Genomic DNA, 22,752 nt, shown 5'->3' on the forward strand with positions numbered 1-22,752 from the left:
GTAACAGGTATAATGGTGTGAAGATAATTGTGAATACTATAGTTAGCAAGGTAATGAGCGTTTTCTAAACGTTTTTTTTTATTTTTTATTGTAAAATAGTTTTTTGTTGATTTTTTTTTGATTATATTTGTTTCAAATGTCGACAATTTGAATTATAAGTATTCGCGTATGGTTAAATTTCTTTCGTAATCTTCTTCTTCTTAATTGGCGTAGACACCGCTTACGCGATATCTTTCGTTATGGCAATCGAAATTATGTTCATTTAATCAGAAAGTGAGTGAGACCAACTTGAAATGTTGATTTTCCGTCTTAATTGATAACATTATTATTTGTTCCTAAAATATATACTGTTTTATGGTCAAATACCTCCCAAATATATGTACATATGTATAAACGTAACTAGTGCCCCAGGAATAAAACCGAGTTTAAATGAAATGTCTAAATTTTTAGATTAAAATATAAAAAATGCATAAGTACTAAGGTTCGTACAATAATAAATATGCATATACATATACAAGCATAAATCTATAAATATACACATATGTATGTATGTACAAATATATTGTGCCCAAAAGTTCTAACCAAATATGTTGTCGTATATTTTATGACAAAGTCTCGTTTTTTTGAACATTTCATTTGTGCGTTCTTCGGTTTTGAAAAGTTGATATTCCTTCAAAGTAGCGGGATCTAGTGGTCCCCAGTTTTTTTGGGGTTTAAAGCTTTTCTTTATCCGTTCACATATAGTACCATCGGAGCAATTCCAAACAGCGCCCACACCCCAAATGAGCAGTTGACCTATACCAAAGCCGGAAATACACCAACCTAAAACTGAATTAAAAATGTCGATTTATTGGAACTAGCTTCGTTTATACTCTATATTACCATATAATCCCGTTTGATACGTGTAACCGTTATATTGTAAGGGAGTGTAGTTCCACAATGTGTAAATAAGGACGGCCGTCATGAAGACGGGAGTTACAACACCCCAGCAAATGCGATAATAAATGGAAGTCTTTATACCCAACATAAAATAAACGTCTTGGCAAAGGTTTTTGACTCCTGTAATATATAAAGAACAGTGTTGTAGTTAATATCACCGACTACATACAGCACATGACTTCAATAACCGTATATCCAACCAACAGCAATCAATTCGAAAATCGCCAAAACAAGAGCAATGAAAGACGCGCCGAAGAAGTCCATAAAATTCAGTATATATTGTCCACCGGGCGTAACGTAGATCAAACCGATTACATAGCAAACAATAGCTATGCTTACTGCAATCACCCAGTTTTTAGTGTTGGTGAACTTATCCTTCAGTACAGTCATCACGCATGAAGCCATGCCCACATTGCTTCCAATACCCAGCACAAAGAGCATCAAGAAGAAGAGCACGGAGAATAGCTGGTTGTTTACATAGAATATAAATAATAATAACAGTTCGAATGCAAAACTTCAAATAAGGCAAAGGTAATGCGTACCTGAGGTAGGAATTCAAACTTAGATATAGCGTCTGGATATGAGATGAACGCGAGTCCCGTGTTGCTTTTAACAACATTTTGTATATCAGTGGTATTTGATTCGTGCGCCAAATTGCCTAGAATGCCAAATATTATGATGCCAGAAAACAGAGAGGTGAATGTGTCTAAAGTCGTCACTATCGTGCAATCCCTATGGGATGATAAGGAAATTTTAATTCATATATGTACATGCTTGCATTTAGTTCAATTCTACGGTTTCTTACCTTTTTATATTGTGTCGGAATCTGTTGTAGGAAGCATACATTATGATATTTCCAAAGCAAATGGCAAGCGAGAAGAAAACTTGTGTAATGGCAGCATACCATACCTATTAAAGCAAACCACAAAAATAATAAATTATTAATACGGTTGAGAGAAAGTGGTTTTTTAATATTGGGTAGTCGAAAAAGTATTTTGTATTTCTAATCAAACTTCGAATAATTTTTTTTGAATGTTTATAAGGATTCTTGATGAACCAAATATGTACAGTTTTGGTTAGGGCTATCTGGTGGTTGAATCAAAACTTCCCTGCCAAGCTCTCCCAATCTTTGCTGAGTCATCAAAGATGTGTTTGGTCTAGCGTTGTCCTGATGGAAGACGAAGTCCTTTCTGTTGATCAGTTCTGACCGTTTGTTTTGTCTGCGAGAGAACCAGTTATGCCACACGAACCGAGACATCATCGTCTCCGTAAACTTCACAAATTTCATTGGTGGCTTGCATGGCATTTCTGGTTTTTTGTACACAATTATAGCGAATTTCTTTACTAATATATATTCACTAATTTTTGAAGAGCTATATCCCCGAATTTAATGTGTTTTGGGTAAATGAAGCTTAAAATCTCACCTTTCCAACACAATGTGATTTGTAACACTGGAGACATATACCTTCATCTATTGATAACATATGAAAAGACTTTTTCGACTACAATATATAAGATCACCTGTGGATTTAGAAGTTTATTCCATTGCGGCTTTAAAAAGTAAAGTACACCATTAAATGCCCCGGGCAGTGTCAATGATCTTATGAGAAGTATAAACAACACCACATAGGGAAAAAGTGCCAAAACGTAGGAAGCTTTACCAGAACTTTTGATGCCTTTTATGAGTATAGCTGTTATCACCACCCATGAAACGGCTAACGTTAGTGCCAAGGACCAACTAGGATATCCAATACCATCATCAATGGAATTTTTTTCACGAAGAATTACTTTTCTAAATAAATAAAATTTGAGAAAATATATAAGAAAATTGAAATATCATGTATAAACAATGCAGTTTGAAAATGAAAAAAGTCGGGCCACAATCACGCCAAACTCCTTATATGAACAAATGTTTTGATTCTCATAGATTTCTTGTTCTAATATTTCGTACTGCAATATAAGCATTTCCGGTGAACAATATGACAATTTATAATAATTATTAAAATATTTGGTTTAAATAGTCTTCAAAAGTTTTGATTACTTACGTAAAATAAAACTCCGCTGATGCAGTTTTAACTGTGGTCTCATTTGTGAAAATATTTGATTTGTTTACTTTCGAATTGATGCAAGCGTCACCCCATTCCTCCCGACAATAACTCCATGGCAGTGTCGAATAGCACGACTCAATCAAATAACGAAGTGTTATGGCCATTAATGTGGCATAATATGTGGATACAATAGCGGTGGCGAATACTTGACCATAACCGACGCCTAAAAATATATAACAAATGTCAATATTTGTTTCTTTTATTAAAATTGACAGATGTTTTTCAATTGGAAACATCGTCACCGATTTTGGAAAAGAATACGTTAATTGATGTAAGCGTTTGGGACTAACCTCTCATAATGGGCGAAAAATCAAATACCTTGATACTGCCACGACTGGACAACTGCCCCAACAACATTTCCATGTAGTAAACAGGTTTACCTACCAGAAATAAAACTATGATGTAGGGAATTAGGAATGCGCCACCACCATTTTCGAGTGCAGTAAAGGGAAAACGCCAGACATTTCCCAAGCCCACAGAGAGGGCAATGCAGGACATGAGAAACTCAACATCATTGGCCCAAGTATCTCGCCGTTTGGTAGCATCTTCGACGACGGCATTATGGGGTAGTTTGGGTAACTCTCCTGGTTTCTATTGAATATGTATGTATGTATATTAAAAATATATTAGATCGATGTTTTACACAATAAAATTTTTTTTTGATTCTTGGGGTGGTGTACCGAGTTTTGTTTTTGGACGAAACCAGAATAAACAAGAGGTGATAAGCTTACAGAAGGTATATTCGATTTAGAAGCCATGAATGTTAGAGTAAAAATATATATTTAAATAAACTAATTAAAAGAAGTTAATATATATCAACTTTACAAATACCTGTGACCTTGGTGTAATATTATCAATTGATGTTTGGCTTACAATTCGGCCAATGTAGTCGTTTCTACTCGGTTCGAATGTGATACTCGAACGATACTCTCCCGGTATGGATGTATTTGCGGTATTTGTTGCATTTGTAGGTACATACGCGCTGTTAACGTATCCGTCATTGGCCATATCTGATTGTTTCGTGTTAGTTGGTTGTATCGAAAGAGTAAGAAGTGTAGTAGTACCACATTTATGTACGAATATTTAGTTCAGGGGCAGCAGTCATTTACCTTTAAAGAAAATAAAAACTAAATCTGTTCATTTTACATCTCACTACTCGAATGTTGATCGGAAGAATATATTACGAAATAATAAAACACTTTATTAGGACATGTGTAATATTGGTATTAGAATATCAATAATTTATTTATGTTATGACTTCTTATTGTCTTAAGGGATCGTCTCAGTGTGAAACTTTCAAAACTCGATGGTATACACTGTAATAAACATTCTCTAAAATTTTAAAAATATAAAAATGAATCCCTTTTTCTCTTGGTCACAATATCACGAGTGAATGGTTAGACCGATTTCACTAATTCTTTTTTTGTTGTATTTGTTATTATTAGGAGAAGGTTCTTATGTAAGAAAAAATTGCACACGAAAATCGCAAAATGTGGTGCTAAGCGCATAACTCAACCCTGGACCAATTTTTTTGAAATGTTCGTTGAAGCTAAAGATGGTTTTTACAGTGAGAAAGATTCGAATTATTGTCGGAAAACACCTAAAAACTGCCCTGTTCCTTTTCCCATACAAATGTTTTTTGTTACTAACGCAAAGGCTCGAGAACGGAGAGATTATTCGTTGTGGATCTGGGAAGGTTTAGAAATTAAAACCCCTTATACTTTATATGAGGAAAAGTCGGAAACTTGGAAAATTTCAAAAGTGACTTCTTTCCATACAAATTCGTGTTTTTTTTAATTTTTTTGATTTGTTTTCCAATTGATTTATACGTAAATAATTTGTCATTTTCAGTCGTTTGCTTTCTTTATTTCGGCTATTGAAAAGGTAAATTATTGAAAATTATTCAGTGAAAACTTTATGTATGTTTCATACAAAGTGGTCAAATACAGATTTAAATTTGTTATGATGTCACGAGGAGCTCAAAGCATATGCACGAGTACTCGCAAGATGCGATGACGTGCGTACGGAGTTATGGATTGCGGTCAATTCACGATGTCACAAGATGACTTTTCAAACAACAGCTATGATGTTTGATGGACTTTATCTTGAAGTAATGTTGGTATATATGGTGCTGTTAAAGGATGGATGTACTCTGTTGAGTGGCAAAAAAGGGGTTTTCTGCACGCACACATTCTTCTTTCGATGGTGGATGGTTCTTACACCAGATCAAATTGTTGAAATCATTTCTGCGGAAATTCCTGATGCAGAGAAAAATCAAATATTATACGAAGTGATGAAAACCAATATGGTTCATGGACCTAGCGGACATTAAAATCACACTTCGGTTTGTATGTCTGACAATAAATGCACGAAACACTATATACGCGATTTTCCTTCGGAAACGCCAACTGGAAATGATGGATATATCTGGATCGGCGTCGCTCACTAGACGACAGTGGCAGAACATTCAGCATTCAATTTAGAGAAGTGAATATCGAAGTTGACAATATATGGATCGCACCATACTCGCCCTTATTGTCTAATTCACATTCAAAACTCATATCAATGTTGAGTATTACAGTTTGATGAAATCGATCAAATACCTTTGTAAGTACGTCACCAAAGAAAGCAAGATGGTGGTTATTGGTCTTGAACGGGATGAGATCGATAAGTGAACTGCAATGAAGCCATTTGTAAGATATTTATTTTTGCAAATCATGTACGTTTTCCGGCAATTGTACATCTCGTAGTTCATTTGGAGAAGACCAAAGAGTGTATTTCAACCCAGACAATCACTGGGATCAAACTATGGACGATTCGATAGCTACTTCGTATGCCACTGAAGCTCGTACCCTTTTCGTGATGATCATTTCGAAATATCAGCCTTCAAATCCGCGTCAATTATGAGATATGGATATGGGTATGGGTGAAATGGGTAATTTCGATCGCTTTGAAAATGAAGTGGAATATCTAAATTCTTTGGAGAGGCTTGGTATGCCGCCGCATCATTTGCGTCTGAAAATAGGATCTGCCATTATTATGTTTCGCAATCTTCATGCGCCGAAACTGTGTAATGATTGTGAAGAGCTATCGAACACATTTATGCAGAATGCTGGATTCTACGAATTGCTTTGAGTGCCAACGATTTGCCATTTCAGTTCAAACTTATTCCAGGAAAAATTGCATTTGAGATGGCAATCAACAGGATACAAAAATAGTCGGTATAAAACCATCTTCTCTGTACATTTACGGACCGCAAATCGCAAACAAATGATTTTCAAGAGAATATAAATTCAACTTTCTTTTCATTTCAAAACACATAATTTCACACAGAACAACGCCTGCGTGGTCAGCTAGTAAATAAATAAAAATTATTTTGGATTGGTCATAAATGTAATTCTTTATAAAAAAAAAAATGAGTAGGTTTCTAATGAGACTGCTCATTGAGAATAATATAAGTGCTTTTTATTTTACATTTTTAATGAAGTTCTAAGAAATGTTCTTCCGTATGAGATCGGTTTGAGAAGCTTATGCACGGACTCATCCTACACAATTTATCAATTATTTGTGAAGAAGACTTAAGGAACTGAATAATTAGAACATGAAAAATTTTGTCTTATTCCAGAGACCTATATATTGCTCGTTATGGCATTATTTATATATTATTATAAATGATTAGCATTTTGGTGTACAATTCTTTTCTTTTTTTTTATCTTTACTCCAAATTCCTTCACTGTTAGTTCAGTTTCAGCTTATTTTAACTTAAACGTAAAAGTATTTTGAACTTCGTCGTCAACGAGTTCTCAACTCTCTTTGAATAATTTGTACCAATTAAAAACACTGGCACGCGACAAAAAATTATCGCCGGAGGTCTTTTCAACATTCTGATCATATCTGCCCAAGAAATTTTATTTCGTACAAAAATTTAACGGAACTTCTTTGCTGAATAATTTCACTCACCGGTAAAATTGCCGAATTACTAAATACTAATGATATTTTGATGTGACGTTTCGCACCTAGAAAAAAAAAAAATTTATCGTCGAATGGGTTTTCGCGGGAAATTTAAATTAAAAATCTTATTACAAGTATATTTTGCTCGCAGCAGCATATTGAGTCGTTCACTAAGTAATTGCGTTTTTCTTATGTACAATTTCAACACGGTTTTTATTGTGCAAAACATTTATTGAAATTATACATTGACCATGTTGATCCAATACCTTTTTGCTTTTGGCCAGTCATCACATTTATATGATTTCTGGCCTCTTCTGTCTGAGGGTACCACACAATTTGCTCAGCTGATGAAAATATACTTCAGGATTAATCGTGATATTGTTGGGAAAAGCGCAAAATAAACGATCCCTTTGAAATCCCACCAAACAGACAACAACCGTTTTTTGATGACTATCTGCCTTCGAAGTGGTTTGAGCTGGTTCATTATTTTTAGATCATGATCAATTGCGCTTCGTCGCCGGTAACAATGCACTTTAGAAATGGATCGCTTCTTTGTTAATGTGACGAAGCAATTATTGTTCTGTAAGAACATGAGAAACCCCGAAATTAATCTTAAACGTTTCAAATGATTGTGAATGGTCGCGTTAGACAAATTTAATTTTTCATCAATCTCTTCTGATTGCTCTTCTCTTTTTCTTCGACGATTTTTATCGATAACGATTTTATTTTATCCACATCGATTTCAAGAGTCCTTTTATAACGTAATACGTCTTCAATATCGAATTTGTCGGAAAGGAATTTTGCTTACCAATTTTGGTACATATTGGCTTTAGGTCAACGCTTCTTTTCCGTACATACCACATAATTTTCGCCTTGCTTAAACTAGATTTTTAAAAGTAAAAATGCTATTTTCGATTTTCAATCTTTCATAGCACACTAAACAAACATTTTTCCAAAAAATGTAAAATAATTTACAAAAAAGCTTTACTGTATCAGCTGTTGGCAACGAAACAGTTCAGTAAGATAAGTGTTGTCATCAAAGGAATTATTTAGTGAACGACCCAATAGTATAGCAAGGTAAAATGGTGACTTCTCTGAATTTTTATTCGAATAAATGTATGTATATACTTGTTTATAATCCGTCATTTACTAAATTGATTTTTGTACAATCGTGGCCTGAAGTTTCAGTTTATAGCCTATAGCAGGCAGTAGGCTGGTTTTCAGCGTAAACAATGTCACAATCTTGCAACAAGTTGCTACAGAGAGAGTATGTAGTTTTGCTCACCTAACGAGTGTTTGTATCACATAAGAAGAATCGAGTATAGAGATATGTATATGAACAAAACTAAAAAATATGAACGTGCAAGCGGTAATTTACAAAAAAAATTTAGATATCATAATGAAACTTTATTCGCATGTTCCTTGGCAAAAAGAAAAATGGACCACTTCGTAGATACCATGTCACCACCCTCCAATAGACTTAATGTACATATCTACAATAACAAAATCTTTTTAGTAGAAATCCTTTAAGAACCTCTACTTCTTCTTCATTACTGGCGTAGAAACCGCTTACGCGATTTTAGCCGAGTTAACAACAGCGCGTCAGTCGTTTCTTCTTTTCGCTACGTGGCGCCCATAGGATATTCCAAGCGAAGCCAGGTCCTTCTCCACTTAGTCCTTCCAACGGAATGGAGGTCTCCTCTTCCTCTGCTTCCCTCGGCGGGTAATATGTACATCGAAAACTTTCAGAGTTGGAGTGTTTTCGTACATGACCTAGCCAGCGTAGCCGCTGCCTTTTAATTTGCTGAATTATCGAATGCGATATTTGCCGTGGCCAACGTGCAAAGGACCATAAATCTTTCGCTAAACCTTTCTCTCAAAAACTTGTAACGTCGACTCATCAGATGCTGTTATCGTCCATGCCTCTGCTCGATATAGCGGGGCGGGAATAATGAGTGACTTATAGAGTTTGGTTTTTGTTCGTCGAGAGTGGGCTTTACTTCTCAATATCCTACTTAGTCCGAACTGACATTGATATTGGTGTTGATGGCGGTTATAAGATAGACGAAGTTATCTCCGACTTATGACTGTCAACAAGGACGTGGTAGCCTAGTCGCGATTGCGACGACTGTTTTTTTGATGGCAGGAGATATTTCGTCTTTCTCTGCCAAAAGCAGCTGTGAAATCGACGAAGAGGTGGTGCGTGTCGATTTTCTTTTCATGGGTCTTTTCCATGATTTGGCGCATGGTAAATATCTGATTGGTTGTTGATTTTCCAGGTCTGAAGCCACACTGATAAGATCCAATCAATCGGTGGGGATGGACGGACGGATGCTCAGACAAATCATATTTTCATTCTGATCACATATACATACATATGTATATACATATAAAACTCAATATCTATTTCGATTAGTTTTAGAAGATGTATATAACGGAAAAAATTTAAAAGGTCATAAAAAAAAAACTGACACATACGAACGCCAAACCCTTTGAGGGTTTTACTATACTCACCTATGTAGTACCATCACCCTCACTTGAACTTTCTCACCCCCCAGATTAGCTGTTGTACTGTGTAATTAAAAGTAATAATCACAATTGCATGCATAAAATGTTTTGTTATTAAAAAGTATCCATTTCAGCCATCTCATTCACAATTGTATCTTAATACATAGATCAAAACGAGCATGTTGCTTACAAATCTCTCCAGTATCTCAAAAAGCCGGCTGTACCATTAAGGTTCTTATCAGAAAAAATCACCTAGGACCAATAATAAATTTTTTTGTATTGGGCAAAACTGAAACGAGAGACCTTCTTGGTCTCAATGGTACAATGTTAGGATTTCGTTTCACCGCACCCCAATTGTTGAAACAGATGCAGAAATTTGGTTATCTATTTTTACGACAAATATCTCTTTCTTATCCCGGTTAATAATTTTTTTCGTCTTTATAGCAATGAAACGAATTGTGTATGTATGTACATATATACATACAATTAAGTTCATGAAAATGTTTCTCAAAAACTTGGCACGTGACCACAGCCACGATTCCTATCCACCGAGCAGTTTCAAACCAAAAAACTTTTAATCTAGAATAATGTCGCTATGTCTGGAAAAATTGGAAATGTTTTTTTTTCCCCCGAAATGGCGACTGCTTGAAAAACATTTTTTGCACCACTTTTTGACTTTTTGACTGTTTTTATTTTTCTTCTTTTAAAGGTTAAAATCGAAATTTGGGGCAATAACTAGTTCCAGACATAGACAAGTTTATAATGAAGATTCTCTAAAAATTTCAGGTAAATCGGTTTCGAAAAAAACGTGCTTAAAGTTTCAGTTCCGGACAAACTAATTTTGATCCCGGTCAGCAAAATGCACATATCAGCCAAAAGAATTCGAATTTTGAAAATCATTATTGTAGATATATTATTGAGTAGTTAAATATTGAAAGGAAAAACAAATATATTTTTTCTGGAGTAGAATATCCTCCATAATGAATAAAGTATTAGGTTGTCAAAAAGTCTTGAGGTATTTTCGCTAGTTGGCGCTGAGAGCGCGTAGTTCTAGTTTTATTCGTCGCATCGGGTCATGTTATACCTTTTTGGAAAGCTCATTTCACGCGCTAACACTTGATTGATTGTCGTTTCTTTTAAGTCGTTCGTGAGTTATAGTGACGCAAGCATGGAGCAAAATAAAGAGAAAATACGGCACATTTTACAGTACTACTACAATAAAGGTAAAAATGCATCTCAAGCCGCCAATAAAATTTGTGCAGTTTATGGACCCGATCCAGTTTCCATTTCCACCGCACAACGATGGTTTCAACGTTTTCGTTTCTGGTCTATCGTCGAAAATTGAAATAAAATCGCTGAATTGGTCGAAAGAGACCGGCATAGTAGCAGTCGTAGCATCGGTCAAGAGCTGGGCATGAGTCATAAAAAAAATTTTTTGAACAATTGAAAATTCAATAAAAATACCGCAAGACTTTTTTGACAATCTATTATAATAATATTTAATCGTTAAATCAAACAGCGCAATACTAATGTCCGGCATCCTTATAGCCATGTTAGATAAGTTTTTAGCATAATATATAATTTCTGAAAATATTTCAAACTGTAAAATTGTGAATTTCATTATTTTACATGGGAATTTGAAACCATTTTTCTATTTCTGTTAACACAGAACAAATGTGTTCTAATTATTCTCAGACTCATATTATGACTTCCTTACGACTCTTCCTCCTTCTACTAAATCAATGATTTTTTTTGTCAGTTTTTATATACTACAATTTCGGGAGTCATTGCAAAAGTAAATATGGCAGATTAAAATTTTAATTTTAATTTAAATTTTTAAATCACACAACATCCTTGTAACTTAGTAGTGAAATCAATTTATATTTTTTTGAATAACGGCAATTTAAGGGGCGGAACACCAATGTGACTTTGCTCATCTGAAATAGCACTCTCTTTAATATAAATAATAAAAAAACATATTAATGATTCATTAAATACCTTCATTTCAGCGTAATTGGCTTTTTAAATTTTTAGTAACCTTGGTCCATGATTATGAACTAGTCATAGACTTGTATATTTCTGATCAAAATATGACAAATTAAAAAATATGTTCGTTTGAATATTAAGCATACTAATACTAGATGTCAGTCAAGTAGTCTTCAAAAGTTTATTGATGTATATACCCAGGTATATCAGATACCCATATACATACATATGTATAATTTAAGCACTGTTCATAAAAAATTACATCATAGATTTTTTACAGTTTCATTGCCGTTTTGTTATTACGTTGTCGTGCGCAATGTATAAATAAGTGTGCATACAATGTACAATAAGTACTCACGTACAGTTGTGGAAAAAAATAATAGTGTTAGAAGTTTTCTTCCCATTTCTAAGTAGTGGTAAACTTACTTACATGGACAAAGTTTACATGTTTCTGAAGCATAAACTCTTTATCTAGTATATACAATTTTTAAAGAAGTATTAGCGAAAATTCTTCAAACGATAATTTGTTAGTAGGTTTATATTTGGGCCGAATGAATCGCAGTAGCGATCTACAATTCGAAATCTTTTGAAAGTTGATTTTGACATATGAAAAATAACGGCCACAACTTATAACAAAACAGCATCTAACATTATGACATCCAAAACTTAGAAGGTGCTTCTATATTATTTATTCTGGGCAAGGTATGCGCAGATATATAATAATCGGAAGTCATAATAATAGGTTCAGAGCAAACTCTAGACGAATTTCATATTCAGAGTTAAAGCACATCCAGCAAATTCCGTTATCATAACAACATAAATGCTTTAAAGCCAGGTGGACAGTCGGAAATCACTATATAAAATATATTCGTTGTTCGCGTGTATCTGACATCACCTTTCTAAACATATGTTTGAAGCTTAATGGGCAGCACTTATGGGAAGCTTTCGATTTGGTGAGTAGCTTAGCAGTATGTGATAGCAACTAGGCTGATGCTTGGGACTTTTTGACCGCGTATTACAAGGTCATACGTGTCATGGTGCACAGCCACATCAAAGCACTTACTGTAATGGACGATCTGCCATCTTTTTCATAGTCGCATCTTGCGGATTTGCCACTAGCCGATCGGCATTATTCCCAGCCTGGACCAATAGACATTTTAATTGGAATGAATAATATAGACAAATTTCTACTACACGGACTCTGTAAGGGTGAACGGTCGGATACTGTTTGGAAGTGCTGCCAATTTAAAAAGTCCGCCGCTGAATATTCCAACTTTAAATTCCGACCTTCATTTAACTCAACTCATCAACAAGTTTTGAAGAGCTCGAAGAGCTACCCGCCCGCAAATACTTCTCATCTGAAGAATCTATGTGTGAGAAACAATACGACGATATGATCACTACATCGTGTGTTTATCTTTGAAGAAAAACTTATGGATAGGTGAATCAAGAGAAGCAGCTATTCGAAAATTACTCCACATGGAAAGAAGATTTGGTGCTAACGGACAACTTCGCAAAGAGTATACCATGTTCATGGATGAACTCAACTGGAGATAACAACAGATAAACTGTACTATATGGTATGCCACATCATTCTTTGGTAAAGACCACATGTCTGTGTTCTCCCGCGCAGTCTCTGAAAGTGAGTTCGAAATATGCAAATGCTTAGAACTAACTCTAAAATTTGTTTAGAGATCTGATACAACATGCATCTAAACAACAACATGCATCTAAACAAATTTCGCATCTCTTAGCCGAATCCGCACTATGGCACACAAACCGTGATTGGCTTTCGGGACGAGTATCTTGTCAATCTTCAACGTGTTCGAAATGGATACATTCAAAGCCGAATTTGCGGAAAGATGACATCGTTATCATACATGAAGGCATCGCGCCCCTCACTAAATGGAAGCTTGGCCGTGTTATTTGCACTTCTCCAGAGACGGATGGTCAAGTTCGGGTTGTAAATTTGAAGACATCCGAAGGAGAACTGTTAAGGCCAGTGATCAAGATATCGCTACTACCAACAAGGGGGGACATATTTTCAATATGATATTCTTAGATTTCATCTTCTGCGAACGCTATTAAACATCAACACTTGTTTTGAGGGTAGAGGACGTCTTGACTAATTGCATTAACTAAGTACATCTTCTTCTTGATTGGCGTAGACACCGCTTCGCGATTATAGACGAGTTAACAACAGCGCGCCAGTCGTTTCTTCTTTTCGCTACTTGGCGCCAATTGGATATTCCAAGCGGAGGCAGGTCCTTCTCCACCTGGTCCTTCCAACGGAGTGGAGGTCTTCCACTTGCTCTGCTTCCCCCGGCGGGTACAGCGTCGAATACTTTCAGAGCTGGAGCGTTTTCGTCCATTCGGACAACATGACACAGCCAGCGTAGCCGCTTTCTTTTAATTCGCTGAACTATGCCAATGTCGTCATATATCTCATGCAGCTCATCGTTCCATCAAATGCGACTCATCAGTTATTGTCATCGTCCAAGCCTCTCCATCATATAGCAGGAAGGGAATTATGAGCGACTTATAGAGCTTGGATTTTGTTCGTCGACTTTACTTTTCAATTGTCTACTCAGTCCGAAGTAACACCTGTTGGCAAGTGTTATCTTGCGTTGTTAGTGGTGTTTACGCTGGTTCCAAGATAGACGAAATTATCTACGACTTCAAAGTTATGACTGTCAACAGTGACGTGAGAGCCAAGTCGCGAGTGCGACGACGGTTTGTTTGATGACAGGAGATATTTCGCCTTGCGTCAGATTCCTTTGTTTGACTTCCTTGTCCAGTTCGAAGAAAGCAGAACTAATGGCGCGGGTGTTGGGGCCGATGATATCAATAGCCGTATTATTCAGACATCGCGGCATAAAGGCAGCTCCTTTTCGTGCTGTCGAAAGCAGCTCTGAAATCGACGAAGAGGTGGTGAGTGTCGATTCTCGTTTCACTGGTCTTTTTCAAGATTTGGCGCATGGTGAATATCTGGTCAGTTGTTGATTTTCCAGGTCTGAAGCCACACTGATAAGGTCCAATCAGTTCGTTGACGGTGGGCTTTAATCTTTCACACAATATGCTTGATAGAACCTTATATGCAATGTTGAAGAGGCTTATCCCACGGTAGTTGGCGCAGATTGTGAGGTCTCCTTTCTAGGGGATTGGGCATAGCACACTTAAATTCCAACCGTTGGGCATGCTTTCGTCCGACCATATTTTATAAAGAAGCTGATGCATGCTCCGTATCAGTTCTTCGCCGCCGTGTTTGAATAGCTCGGCCGGCAATCCATCGGCCCCCGCCGCTTTGTTGTTCTTCAGGCGGGTAATTGCTATTCGAACTTCTTCCTGGTCAGGCAATGGAACGTCTGGTCTATCATCATCGATTGGGGAATCGGGTTCGCCTTCTCCTGGCGTTGTGCGTTAACTGCCATTCAGCAGGCTGGAGAAGTGTTCCCTCTATAATTGAAGTATGCTCTGGGCATCGATGACTTGATCACTTTTGGGGGTCCTAAAAGAGTATGCTTCGATCTTGAAACCTTCTGTAAGCCGCCGCATTTTTTCGTAGAATTTTCGAGCATTACACTTGTCGGCCAGCTTATCAAGATCTTCGTACTCACGCATTTCGGCCTCTTTCTTTTTTTGTCTGCAAATGCGTCTCCCTTCCCTCTTCAACTCTCGTTATCTATCCCATCCCGTTGTAGTCAATAGTAACGTTGCGAGGTAGGCAGTATTTTTTCTCTCCTCTGCGACACGGCACTCCTCGTCGTACCAGCTGATCTTTTGCCCTTTCTGAAAATCAATGGTTTCGGTTGCAGCTGTACGTAAGGAGTTTGAAATGCCGTCCCACAATTCCCTTATACCGAGYTGTTGACGAGTTCTCTCAGAGAGCAGGAGTGCAAGCCGAGTAGAAAGTCTGTCAGTTGTCTGTTGTGATTGCAGCTTCTCGACGCCGAATCTTCCTTGTGTTGATGGCGTGTATTTTCTGCTGCATAGAGGCGGGTGCGAACCTAGGCTGCAACAAGATAGTGGGTCGTGTCGATGTTAGGACCTCGGAGCGCACGCACATCTAAAACACTGGAGACGTGTCTTCCGTCTATCACAACATGATCGATCCGGTTGRTGGTTTTTCGATCCGGAGACAGCCAGGCAGCTTGATGTATCTTCTTATGCTGGAATCTGGTACTACAGATAACCATATTTCGGGCCCCGGCGAAGTCGATCAGCCTCAACCTATTTGGGGATGTTTCCTCGTGGAGGCTGAATTTATTGACAGTAGTGCCGAAGGTACCTTCTTTGCCCACCCCGGCGTTAAAGTCGCCAAGCACGATTTTGACATCGTGGGGCAGCTCTCGTAAGTGCTTTCCTAGCACTCATAAAATTCATCTTTGGTCACATCGTCCTTCTCTTCCGTCGGGACGTGGGCGCAAATCAGCGATATGTTGAAGAACCTCGCTTTGATGCGAATTGTGGCTCACCAGGGTGAATGATAGTACTCGGTGACGGAGTCTCTCTCCCACCACGAATCCCACACCAAACTTGCGCTCCTTTATATGGCTACTATAGTAAATGCCACAAGGACCTACTCGTTTCTGTCCTTGTTCCGTCCATCGCATTTCTTGGACGGCGGTGATGTCAGCCTTTATTTTTACGAGGACATCAACCAGCTGGGCAGCGACACCTTCCCAATTAAGGGACCGGACATTAAAGGTGCATGCTCTCAATTCGTAGTCCTTATTTCAGTTGCCATGGTGTCATCAAAAGTGGGGTCCCTCATCCGAGGCTGTTGTTGCTTTTTCATTGGGTTATTTTTTTTTACGTGGCGGGTCCCAAACCCAGCGCACAACCCTATGCAGGGAAATCGCTTTCTCACTTTAGCTCGCCTTCAAACGGATGTTCTTAGGCTACCCAGAGGATACTTGGTCAAGGACCGGAAGTCGTGAGCTGCTTGAGTCATATGTAAAAGAATCGTTTCTGGCCACTCCCAAGTGAATGGCGATCAGAAAACTCTCCTCACTTGCGTGAACTTCTACACATCCTCCCTAAGTATATTCTACAACATATATATCCGACAACATATTTTTAATTTTATAAGATAACTCACACACTGACCGACTTATTCGGTATTGTAACTAAAATGCAAAATATTTAATTATTCAGAAATATTTATTTTGTTGTCAACGATTTTTCCAGTCCTCGAAACACTTTTTACAAGCACTTTTGATTCCACGGAGCGGCAATTTCAGTTTGGGTAAGAAAAAAAATCACACGGAGCCAAATCTGGTGCATACCGTAGTTGGTCGATGGTATTCATTGAAAAAAAAAATTTGTTTATGTTACCTTAAGTTTTTAGTGGCTTTGGCATGTTTTTTTTGGTCGAAAGTTGTTCAGAACGAGACATATCTTTATCAATCTATTATCGACCGTCTTTGCTGGCTTTGTACAACTCGTAGGCTTGTGTTTGAATCACCGTTAGCTTTTTCTACACTTTGGACGCACATTAAATTTGGTTAGAAATTTCGAGAAAAATTCTATGTTCGATATTTTTATCCATTCTAAATATCGCAACGTACTACCGAGGTGCATCGACTTAAGCAGCTGCTATAAACAAACTGGTTGGCAGATCGAGTTCATATTTGGCATAGTAATTAGGGAGAGTCCAACCAACACTATTTTATACTCTTGCAGCGAGTTACTACAGATCATTATAGTTTTGTTCACACAACGGTTGAACGCATCACCTAAAACTTAGCGAGATAGATATAGGGTTATATATACAATATATATTATAAATGATCGGAATGATGAGAAAATTTGAAATCCGGTTGACTCTCTGTCTGTCCGTCTGTCCGTGAGTAAAAATTGAGATATCTCGATGAAACTTGGTATGTGGGTTCCTTAGATACATACTCAAATGTGAAAGTTTTCCATACAAGAACTTGATTCCGATCGTTCAGTTTATATGACAGCTATATGTTATAGTGTGCCGATATTGGCCGCTTCGACAAATGAGCAGCTTCTTGAAGGGAAAATGACGTTTGCAAAATTTCAAAAGGATAACTTAAAAACTGAAGGATTAGTTCGTATATATACARAYRGACGGACGGACAGACAGACAGACGGACATGGGTAAATCGACTCAGCTCAACATACTGATCATTTATATATATACTTTATAGGGTCTCGGACGCTTCCTTCTGGGTGTTACAAACATCGTGACAAACTTAATATACCCTGTTCAGGGTATAAAAAAATTGAGTTCGTAGATGGGCGTAACCTATGAACAATTTTCTCTAATAAGTTTAATATGCACATATCTCCTAAATCACTTAAAATACAGCAAATTTGCTGAGTACAAATCTTATAAGAACTACTACCGACAGTATGAAAATGGATGAAATCGGAGGATAACTCCCATATAACGATACTGTTAAAAACTACTAAATATCTAGTACACCAGAGAAATTAAATTTTACCACTGAAATTTTATGAGAGTTGGCGTGAAAATTAGGCGATGGACGTGGCATCGCCTACTTTTAGTACGTGGAATTCTTTTTATAATCTTATGTCACATTGTGAAAATTCCACGCCTACTTCAATGAAAATTTTTCAAGCCCCAACGTACCGAATATTTAGACTTCGGTACCTATAGTTGACTTTTGATCGAAAATGTAAGTCAATATAGAAAATATATTATTGAAATTAAGGAATAATATTTTTCTTACAATGGTATGACCATCGGCCAATGTGTGAGTTATCTTAATGATAATAAGAGTGATCATATCATAAAGTAATAACAAGCATGTAAGGAAGTGTCACAATTGTACGTAACCAAACATACCGACCTAAGTTAGAAATAAGTGTGCGATTTTCGTTAAATAATTATAAATTCCAGATGATATGACAAAAATTATTATCACGGAGATTCCTTGGGGTTTAGAATAGTTACGTGCTCAATATATTGTATGTGTTGTTAACTAGATTATTTATACCTACATACCAACACAGAATTTTTCTGAATCCACGAATGCTAAAGAAAGTCTGGTGCAAGTGATATTATTTGTCTCGTATGCCGTTTGCAGATTTACAATCGCGCTCAAGGACAAGACAGATGTGTACCGGTTTCACGCAAATATTACTATTATTGGATATCCGCTGATACTATTATTTCATAATTTCGATATATTATTATTATAAAASTCTATCTAATTTATTATTCTCGCCTTGAAGCGACAATTTTCATTGAGTTCGACATACATATGCACATATTAGCAACTTTTTTCAAAACATGCAGACACATTGCAAATAATCATTATTAACCCTCGAACATAACTCAAATACGTTTTTTACAATATGTGACAAATATATAATTTGATCCCCTGGTTTGCCCTGATAACTATTAGTAAATATAATATAACTAGCGCAAATCTGCTCAGCATATACATATATATGCATACGTACACACATATGGTATGTAGATGATACAATCACACTACTTTAGTTAGTTAAGAATTTTAAATTTCAGTCGGCTTGTTTTGGGTTAAAATAAGTTTAATAATGCAAAAGCTGTAAAGATATCTTAGTTAAACATATCCTATTATAATTGGAGTCATTTTCCAACACCTAAAGCTTCGCGCTTTTATTATTTTATTGTAGTCATGCTATTTTTATGTTCTTCGACATTTACACTCATTGACACACATATCCATTATATATATATATACATATGTACACGCATAAGTAAACCATAGATCTTTAATTAAAGAACTAACAAACGAAAGTCGAGTAAAAGTGTTTCATGAATACTGATTGAAAAGTGACAGCGTGAACCGTTAAGTAATGGAAATCATAAAATAAAATAACATAAATTTTACGGAAAAACAGCACAGAGTCCCATGAGCGAAAATTTTATAAAATTATGGACAAACGGTAATTCCAACGTGTTCTTTTTGCTTAAACATATTCGCACTTGATTAAAACAATATTTAATAGAGAAAAAATATACATTTTGTATAGATTGCAGCGATTTTCCAGTTATGGTAGTTTGATTAGTTTAAGCAAAATTAAAACAAAACTTTTCGTCTGCATTCTCAGAGACGCCATACAGTGCGCATCGAACACGATATTGCTGCTGTGACCCCATCGTGCACAACAATTGGAGCAGAGATCATCCATTTATGGAAGGTTTTTAATAATAATAATAAGAAGAATATTTGTTTGAGAGTTTACAAAATCCAACTCATGCCAGAATTGAAAGCGAACGACCCTTGTGCGAATCGCTTGTTTTTCACATTTTCACAAAAAAACTGAAGTTCAGCTTTGGTTCAATAGGTACTTAACTTACAGACCTACAGCCCACGAAACAATCAATTTATTGAAGAAAACTTCATTTTAGTAAACACATAATATCTAACTGTTCTGCTACAATGATTGAGAATCATTGCTTTGAGCACATATTCCATAAAATCTGTTATAGTTTGCAGGCAATGAAACAAATAAAACTACCTTGGCCCGTCAATGGAGGTAAATATCGATTATAATGCGATTAAGAGATATGTATACGAAAGGTAAATTTGCGTTTAAATATGTATTTCAATGGTAAAAGAAATCGAGTTAGCCCTAGAAACTGACAATTAGGTAATTTGCTGTAGATTAAGTAAATAATTTGACAAATAATATGAGGCATTTGGTGAAAATGTGTCAAGGAAATTCGCCAAATTACTGTAATTGTAAGAGAGAACTGTTATCAATGGCTTTTAAGCATTTAAATATTATATTATTGGTATTATATGAATTACATAGACCGTAAATATAAACAGAAAATGTTATGATCATTCAAAGCCATTATATTTAAACTATTTCAGAGCCGATACCAAGCACATATAAAGCTTTCGTGTAAAATATTCCAAAATTATTTATCTTGTGAGAATTTTTTTTTTATGTTCAGAATCATTAGCCGTTCAAACAAGTTTTAAATATATACTATATATATGTATAGTAATATAATATTAAAAAATAGGTATACGTAGGGTAGGGTAGGGTAGATCGAAAGAACTTTTAATTTAATTTTTTCTTAGATACTGCGAAACTATAGACGGAAATGAATAAAAAAATGTGCTAAAGGTTGAGGTAATATTAATATTAACAAATGTCACTTGAAGAAATTATTTTATAGTGAAGATGAAAACGTATTCTTGTATAAAAAACAAAAAATAAAATACATTACTAATAAAAAATTATTGTCTTGTTATTTCAATCGTGGTAAATGAAAAACATAATCTCTATTAATTTATCGAATAAAAACCAAAGTTAGAAATAACATAATATTTGATCATTTTGAAGCGGCATTATTGTGTAAAATATTATTAAAATTAAACTTTTCCGATTTTTCTTTTTTTCTAATTATAAGAGAAAAAGTTTTATTTTCCTCTATATAATGATTTGTTCAAAGCCATTAAAAATCCAAACAAAACATTCCAGTCTTAATGTACATATATACATACATATGTATGTTAGATACTTACACGAAAAATATTCCTAATAATATTAAGATCTCACGCTTTTCCTGATTTTTTTTTTTTTGTAATTTTGGAACTTCTAAGGAAAAGTTAAATTGTTTTTTTGACCCACCTTAAAGTGTACACATGTTTATAAAGAGCCAAATTTTTACATTCAGATGTTGGGTTTTTGCATATGCAATATTTAGGAATGCAAATTCAAATATACATTTGCAAAGTTACTTTTTACCAACATCACTTAACAAAAAAATATAAATACTTATTACTGGTTTACATTATATAGCATTGAATTGCGGTATTTTTTTAATAACTTCACTAGATCTTACTTTCAGTTGGCACTTCTACACAGGTCTTGTTATTTAGACAGTTGTTCACTCACTGATTTATTCAGTGCCACCTTCATTAATATGAGCGCTAGCAACGTCTAAACTTGTTTCAAATGATACTACTAACAATATGAATAAAAGCCGATGCGCCTGCAACAACAAAGACGGTTAACTGCAAACAGAGAGCACGTGCACGTGCGATCACGCTCTGAAATAAGCAAATGAGAAATCTCTACAATGTCGCGTATCTGGGAGAACGCTTAAGAATTCACATGTATTTCACACACATATACATTCCGAATGCGTATATTCGAATGCCTGCTTTAAATTGAACAGTTAAACACCCAAAAATTTAGAAAAATAATTGTGAAGTTTGGGCATTAGCTTTGATGACAATGAAAATATATTCTTAAGCTGTTTGTTGCCCGCTATACAACAGTAAAAGAGCTTTAGCTTCAACCTATTATGTAGTTTTGTTTTTGCATACATAAGTATGAGTGTACGTAGCGTATACATAACCTTAAATGTTGATTTTATATCGATTAAATGTATTAGCCAGAAGCTTTGCGCAAAATATTTAATTATTAGTTTTACAATATTCCACAACTAAAAAAACCAAAAAATTGATAAACCGACATTTTTATTCAATCTGATGTGAATCCTATGGTATACGACCGAGAAATCTTTATTTCCGTACTTTGTAACTTGAAAATCGAGAAGAATGCAGTTTTTATGGTTTAAAGTAAACTTAACTAACTATTTTTTTAGGTTAATACAGTGCAAAATAGACAAATAACTGAACTGAATACCTGTATTTTGCTGATCTACCTACTAAATAATTTGAATGTTATTGCATAATTTTAGGCATATATGAAAACTAACAGAGAACGTATATTTATAGCAGAGAACGTCTATCCAGAGAACTTAAAACATAGAGAAGGCAGAGAACGTATATTTATAGCAGAGAACATCTATCATAGAGAAGGTTCACGTTTCAAATATCGTAACTTTTCGAAGGGGTACTCGGCAGAGATGGTCCAGTTTCACCACAGACAAATTATAAGCGTGTTTCACCMCGAAAATAGCAGAATTGAGCATTTTCAGTGTTAAATGAGAAAAATAATTCCAATGTTAACAAATTTACGCCTAGAGATTCGTTTATTTTCTATGCGCAACTTACTCGGCACATAATTTATGTACATCCGTATATATTTGGTATCAAAGCATATACTTAGTATATATGTGCATAAGTATGTATGTATGTTTATTAAAATTTATGTACATATGTATTTCATTATGATTCCATAAAATCATTAAAAATATAAAAGATAAAGTTTGTATTATTATCCMCATGTTCTCATACGTAGAATTATGTGTGCATGTAAACAAATATGACAGACCATACGCATAATGTTTGCA

General features: G+C 35.6%; 1 protein-coding gene across 5 annotated transcripts; it reads right to left on the reverse strand.

The window, feature by feature from the left end:
• Nucleotides 1-296: 296 nt before the first annotated feature.
• On the reverse strand, nucleotides 297-21,400 carry LOC108978668 (sodium-dependent nutrient amino acid transporter 1). Of its 5 annotated transcripts, XM_018949061.1 has the most exons (11): nucleotides 21,334-21,400; nucleotides 3,948-4,156; nucleotides 3,879-3,899; nucleotides 3,338-3,638; nucleotides 2,985-3,210; nucleotides 2,461-2,731; nucleotides 1,745-1,848; nucleotides 1,482-1,671; nucleotides 1,128-1,404; nucleotides 883-1,059; nucleotides 297-828 (listed from the first exon to the last, which is right to left on the reverse strand). In XM_018949061.1, the coding sequence occupies exons 2-11, from the start codon at nucleotides 4,053-4,055 to the stop codon at nucleotides 578-580; spliced, it is 1,926 nt and encodes a 641-aa protein (XP_018804606.1). In that variant the 5' UTR covers nucleotides 4,056-4,156; nucleotides 21,334-21,400; the 3' UTR covers nucleotides 297-577. The 5 variants fall into 5 exon arrangements, with proteins under 5 accessions (XP_018804606.1, XP_018804603.1, XP_018804604.1 ...); XM_018949058.1 differs by having other exon boundaries at nucleotides 3,879-4,156; XM_018949059.1 differs by lacking the exon at nucleotides 21,334-21,400 and adding an exon at nucleotides 21,120-21,288 and having other exon boundaries at nucleotides 3,879-4,156.
• Nucleotides 21,401-22,752: the final 1,352 nt, after the last annotated feature.

Source organism: Bactrocera latifrons, unplaced genomic scaffold, assembly GCF_001853355.1.
Source record: "Bactrocera latifrons isolate USDA-ARS-PBARC rearing strain unplaced genomic scaffold, ASM185335v1 scaffold_1258, whole genome shotgun sequence".
Classification (NCBI taxonomy): domain Eukaryota; kingdom Metazoa; phylum Arthropoda; class Insecta; order Diptera; family Tephritidae; genus Bactrocera; species Bactrocera latifrons.

What these genes read in the sequence shown, in the direction of transcription:
- LOC108978668 (XM_018949058.1), bottom strand. Translation starts at nt 4,055, where the DNA reads ATGGCCAATGACGGATACGTTAACAGCGCGTATGTACCTACAAATGCA. An exon ending in ATATTACACCAAGGTCACAG is followed by an intron (nt 3,639 to 3,878) that starts GTATTTGTAAAG and finishes CATATTCAATAG; the next exon opens with AAACCAGGAGAGTTACCCAA. An exon ending in TGCTGTTGGTTGGATATACG is followed by an intron (nt 1,060 to 1,127) that starts GTTATTGAAGTC and finishes TATATATTACAG; the next exon opens with GAGTCAAAAACCTTTGCCAA.